At 52.8% G+C, this 6,397-nt stretch overlaps 1 protein-coding gene across 1 annotated transcript in view; it reads right to left on the reverse strand.

Moving 5' to 3' along the window:
- The window catches only part of LOC113960314 (keratin, type II cytoskeletal-like), a 9,628-nt gene extending 7,560 nt beyond the window's left edge, over positions 1-2,068 (reverse strand). Inside the window, exon 1 of the mRNA XM_027669829.1 lies at positions 1,610-2,068. Within this exon, the coding sequence (XP_027525630.1) occupies positions 1,610-2,068 (459 nt within the window). The remainder of the gene's footprint in view (positions 1-1,609) is intronic.
- Positions 2,069-6,397: the final 4,329 nt, after the last annotated feature.

The raw sequence follows: 6,397 nt of genomic DNA on the forward strand, positions 1-6,397 counted from the left end.
TTGGAAATCCAGAATACATTCACCTAAATTATTCAGAAATCCAGAATTCATACTTTGAAATTATTCAGAAATCCAGAATCCACACATCTAACTTATTTTCAAACCTAGAGTTCACACATCTAAATTATTTTGGAATCTGAGGTTCAGACTTCTACATTACTTGGAAACCTAAGTGTCATGTCTAAATTATTTGGAAATCTAGAATTCACACATCTAAATTATTTAGAAATCCAGAGTTCAGCCATTTATAATTATTTAGAAATCTAGAATTCGCACATCTATTATGTGGAAATCCAGAATTCACATGCCTAAGTTATTTAGAAATCTGGAATTCACACGTATTCCATACTTAGGAATCTGAATGTCATGTTTAAATTATTTAGAAATTAATGTCATGTCTAAATTATTTAGAAATCAAAAACTCCTGTGTCCACATTATTTAGAGATCCTAAAGCCCTGTGTCTAAATCTGCTTTTCCCACCAATTTTTAGGGAAAAAAATCTCCTCTGGATGGTGCCTCTGATGTATTTCAGGATGAGATTGAGCCCCCAGAGGGTGAAACCTCTTTGTCTCTGTTGTTTCTACGAAGGGATCCTCGGGCGACAGCTCAGATTCGTTGTCTGACATTTACGTGTCCAGATCAAGATCAGCCTCCTTTGCCTTCAGGGGTGGTTTTGGAACGTTTAAAGGCAAAGAGGGGAGGGAATTATTGGAACTTTGGGACGAAAATTTGAATTTCAGGAGGGAAAGATGAGCCTGTGGGGGCTGTGAGTTCCACCTGAGCCGCAGAGAGAAATCCAACCTTGGACCGAGGGTGTCCAAGAGGAAACTCCTGCGGGAATGTCCATGGCCGTGACCCAAACACCACCCAGCTCTGGAACCAGCACATGAAACAAGCCCTTCCCTGGGTCTGAAGATCCCAGTCAGGACCAACACGCTCCCAAAATTATCATTGACTCCAAAAATGGTCAAAATTATCTTAAAAGACCCAGTTTGGTGATTCAGGGCAGAACCGGACCAGGGTTTGGAGGAGGTTGGTTGACTTGTGTCATGAGCTGGGACTGGCTCGTGACATGAGCTGGGCTTTGGAGGAGTTTAATTGACTCATGTTGTGAGCTGGGCTTTGGAGAAGTTTGACTGACTCGTGTCATAAGCTGGGTTTTGGAGGGGGATCTTTGGCTCGTGGCACAAGATGGGATTGACTCATGTCATGAGCTGGGCTTTGGAGGAATTTGATTGACTTATGACCTGAGCTGGGCTTTGGAGTGGGTTGACCGACTCATAGCACAAGCTGGGTTTTAGAGGGGGATCTTTGGTTCGTGGCACAAGCTGGGATTAACTCGTGTCATGACCTGGGTTTTGGAGAGAGTTCACTGACTCGTGTCATAAGCTGGGTTTTGGAGGGGGATCTTTGGCTCATGGCACAAGCCGGGATTAACTCATAGCACAAGCTGGGGTTTGGACAGCGTTGGTTGGGGTTGGTTTTTCTCCTAGAAAAGCAGTCCCAGAGCAGGTCTGGACTATTTCCAAACCCACCAGAGAGCTCTCTAAGCCAGCAAACCCAACCCCCTTAAGCACGAGAGCCCCACAAACCAGCCCGACCCCTCACCTTGTCGATGAAACAGGCGAACTGGGTGTTGAGGCTCTTGATCTGCTCCTTCTCCTGGCAGCGGATCTCGTGCTCCAGCGGGTCCACGCCCACGCACAGGGGCTTCAGCAGCCTCTCGTCGATGCAGATGCCCTGGATGCCGTCGGCCTTGCGCTCGGGGTACCCCCGCACCAGGCTGTACCCGCGGGGGCCGCACAGCCCCGCTCGCCCCGCGCCGGCGCTCCCGTACCCCGCGGCCCCGAACGCCAGCTCCCCGAAGCAGCCGGTGCCGCAGCCGTTGACGTAGGAGATCCTCCTGCTGCCCCCCAGGTTGCAGACGCTCCTGCTGCTGTAGGCCCCGGCCCCGCAGTGGGCGGGCGCGCAGGACGAGGCGGCGAAGCTGCGGCCGCAGATCTCCGAGGCCGAGCTGAAGCCTCGTCGGCCCAGCACGGACCTCACCGTGGGCGCCTGCCGGCTCATCGTGGCTCCTTCGGGGTTGTCGGGGCGGCTCCGGGTGCGGCAAGAGGAGCAGAGATCCCGCTGGAGCGACGCAGGGGCGCTGCCCCTTATATATCCTTCGGGAAGCCCGGCCTTGATAGGATCAGGGCGGTAATTGAGGCGCTCAAGGGTTTGGTTTGCCCGGCGGCAACGAATGCTCCTCAAAATGCAAACCAGCCCGGCAAATAGTAACTACTGAGGAAATAAAAAGGGATCTAAAAGTGCTCTGTTTGCAAGTCGCCCTCGAATACATTAGGGTTGGAAGCGCTCCCCGAAGTTAACGCTAATTATAGTTTAGGGCAGGTTTTTGAAGGGACTCTTTGTGATTTGTTTGCGCCGTGTCGTTTGGGGTTTTGTGTCTCATGGGCCCGTGTGTGTGTGTGTGTGTCTGGTGTGTGATGGGGTGTTTTGCAGACTTGCACTTTGTGGGGGTAATTTCACAATCTTCGGGTGAGGAAAAAAGGGACTCAAAGGAGAAATAAAAGAAGAAAGTCAACCCTGGAAAAACACCGTGGAAGTTGTGGCGGGATGGATCATTTCTGCGCCTGAAACACCAGTGAATTCACAGGGGTTTAAGGTCTGGATTATTACCCGAGGACTCAAAATGTCCCCCAAAAGCAATCTCAGAATTCTGGGGACGTCCTGGACATTCCCGTGCAGGATTTCACACTGACCTCTTCCCACCACGAAACCCCAGTGAAGCAGAGCGGGTTCCACCCGGAATCCGTGACGTGTTTCAGTTTGCTCACAGATTTGTGTTCTGTGCCATCAGTGGCAGCTTTTCCTTGGATAACTCTGCAAATTCTTACCTGTCACGTTAAACCTTCGGCCCCCCCTCTTTTGGAGCCCCTGCCAGGGCTGGGTGTCAGAGCCCTTTGGGATTCACCTCCCAGTTGCCTCTACAGGGAACAAAACAGGAACAATGGCCTGTTCCAGCCTGGTGAGATCCACCTCACTCCCGGAGTGACTTTGCCAGACACGTCCTTGACACTCCAACCAGAGACATCTCGGAGGCAAAGAGCCCCCAGGCCCTGCCCCGGGGGGGGACTGGGGTGATTCATGCTCCGCAGGGGAATGGGGGAAGCCTTAATGGGTGGGTTGGGCTGGACACCAGGCCTGGCTTTGACTCACGCCGGGCAGATGAATCCCTCTCTCTCCTAATCACCAGCCCAAGGAGGTGAAGGAGGCAACGTCTCCAGGCCTTCTCCAAACTGGAAAGTCAAAACAAAAGGGCCCTTTCAGCTCTTTGGGGACCAAGTGTTTGGGAGAAAAAGGGACATTATGGTGCAAACAAGTGAGCGCCCTCGAGTCCTTCCTGCCGGGAGGAGTCTCCATGTTGTGTGACTCCATGTCACACAACGGGATGGCAGCTGGAGAGACCCAGTGCTGTGCTCCCTCTTCCTCTTTAACCCCCTCCCAGAGCATTTCCCAAGGGTTGGGACCATAAATCCATCCCAAACCTCCCCAAAACACACAGCTTTCTAAGACCAAGTTCCTAAAAAGACGACACGAGCAGAGAAACCCCGGGACGTGACGGCGGCCCCGGGATCCCCAAAACCATTAATTGGCCCTGTAATTGCAAGCCCCGGGAGTTTGAGGGGCTGGTGGTGTAAATTAGGGGTGTAAAGTGCTGCTCCTGCCCTCTGCAGATGGGGTAATGCCAGATATTTACTGCTTGATGTCCAGATTACACCTTTGTTCGCGGTGTTTTGCTCTCGTTGCAGCATCAGTTTAAACAAACGTTGGAGGCTCCAAGCTGCGCTTTGGAACTTTCCCGGCCCTCGAGGTTTCCAAACAAAGGCTTATCAGCAGCAAAATGCAGATTTGGCTGCGAAGAAGGGCACAAAAGGCACCTGTTGGGAGCCCTGCAGAGGAAAACTGTGCCCAGACTGGAGAGGTGCCCCTGCTCCCTCCCTGAGCCCCATTATCCCCGTCAGATGTGTGGGAGACACCTGGAATGCAGCACAGGCTGCAATTAAACGTCTGTGAACCAGCTGTGCTGCTGCAGCCCCAGTTCCCAAGCTCGCCCGAGCCACTGGTTTCCTGAGAGGGCAGAGATTTGGGGTCGGAATCGCAGAATATTCCGAGCTGGGAGGGACCCACGAGGACAATTGAGCCCAGATTTGGGGGGCAGGTTGCTCGGTGCCGGGTAACACTTGTGTGTGGGTCAAATCCCTGTTGTCTCCCCTGGATCCCAGCGGGAAGGCAGCTGCGTTTGAGGGCTTTTAGGTCTCCCCATGAGACCTCAAGAATCAACAATTTATCGTTGCCAGCGCAGAACGTGGGAAGGGGGAGAGAATTCTGGAGCAAAAACTGCATCTTTTCGACTCAAAAAAAAAAGAAGAGGAGAGGAAGGACAGAGGAAGCCAAAGAGGAAAACACTTCGATGAGGGGGTTGGGTGAGTCATTTTGACGACTTGCAATCGCTGCCTTTGTCAGCGTTTTCTCCCTGAGCTCTGCCCAGCAGGGAACTCATCAGGGGAACGTTGAACTTCACTCATTTGCTCGTTGCCTCTGGAGGTGGATCCGGCCGGGCTCCCAGAAGGTGTTTTATGTGATAGCCTCAAAGGGCCCTGTCGGGCTCTGTAATTACCCAGAGCCTCCCAAAAACTCTCCCCATTCAGGTCGGGCCATGGCAGGAGCCTCCCTGTGCCAACCCCGTTTGATCCCAGGGACATCAGGGTAGAACTGGGGGGTTTGTGCAGCTTCTTAGGCTCTGCAGACTCTTGTCCAAGTCATTCATGAGATATTAAAGGATTAATTTGAGGAGTGAAACCCCTTGTGTCCCCCGGCCAAAGTCATCTGAGGGAATTCCATCAGCTCCTGTCCTTTTAACTCTCGTTAACCCGCCCCTGCTCCACGTCAGGATCAGGATTCTCAAAGGATGCTCCCCATGAAACCCATCAAACCTCAAGTCTGGGAGCCCCTTCCTCCTCCTTCAGCCCCCAAACCGGCCGTGGATCCTCATTCCCTCTCTGAGCCTCCCTCCCTCGGTGGCCCATGGACCGAGATCGGCATCTCCAGACGGTGACTCATCCCTGCCAGAGCAGGGAGGAATCCACCTCTGCAGGTCCTTCCCCGTGTGATCCCCGGGGACCAGAGCCCGTCTAGACACCCAGACACCGGCCCGGCGCCCCGCCTGGGCTGCTCCGAGGGAGCTGGAATTAGTCCCCCCCTCTGGGCACCGAATTTCCGCGGCCCCTTTGAAGTCCTAAGGAGGGCAGGGAGCGCTCCCGGATCCGCTCGGTGCCACATCGGCCCGGCCCCGGCACGGCCGAGGCTCCCGGCACGGCACAGCCCTGGTTTGATCTTCCCCAGATCCTCGGGAACGAGTGTGGGATGGGTGGGAATCCCGGGGTGTTATCCCACTGCCCAGAACAGCAAAAAAAGGGGGAAAAGGGAGGGGAAATATTCTGTCTTTTACAAGGTCACAGCAGCATCCCTGGAAATCCACGGGGTTGCTGATCCCTTCCAGGCAAAGCTGTTTTCCAGCTGGAGAGTCCCAGGATATGTCGAGTTGGAAGGGACACAGGGATAATCCTGGCCCTGCACAGGACCATCCCCATGAGATTCCCTGAGCCGTCCCAAGGCAGGAATTGCCAACGGAAGGAGGGTCAGGTCCTCCTGGGAAGAGCAATGAGCCGGAGGGAGGAAAATCCCTTCCTTCTGTGGTGCCAAACGCAGTGTTTGGTTTGGTTGGTGCTGCTGAACTTCTGAGGGTGTTCAGAGGTTTGTTGAATCAACTCATCCCACCTTGAAAGGGTGACTGGGGCAGTTTGGAGGTGAGAAAACCACTTTAAGTCCCTGTCACTGCCCTGATTTGTTCTCCTCTGGCATGAAAAGTGAGAGAATCGATGGGAACACCATTAACCTCCGGAGATAAACCCCCTCCTGATGGATATTTATGCCTCTTTGATTGCTCTTTTCTTGGCAGACCTTTCTTGTGGTTTCCTTCCTCAGAGGTGGAGCCTGATGGATCTTGTGCTTCTCTGGTTTGGTTGGGAAACGAGTTCTTATCACAGGAGGACGTGGGGGGAGAGGAAGCTCTTCCAGCTCCGAGTCCTGATAATTTCAGGGAGGAAAGACCTTCCCCCTGGATCCCCCCTTTGGTAAAACCCGGATCTGCTCAGCTTGAGGCTCCTTCCTTTGTTCTGCCCTTTCATCAGTTTGATCACAAAACACTTCAGTGCTTTTTCAAATTGATTTTATGTTGATTTATGGTACTGATTTCTGGTTTCTTTTTTTGTTTGTTTGGTTGGTTTTTTTTTAATCTGCTCGAACGCACAATAAAAATAAAACCCCTTTGATCTC

Source organism: Corapipo altera, unplaced genomic scaffold (assembly GCF_003945725.1).
Source record: "Corapipo altera isolate COAL_440 unplaced genomic scaffold, ASM394572v1 229, whole genome shotgun sequence".
Lineage (NCBI taxonomy): Eukaryota > Metazoa > Chordata > Aves > Passeriformes > Pipridae > Corapipo > Corapipo altera.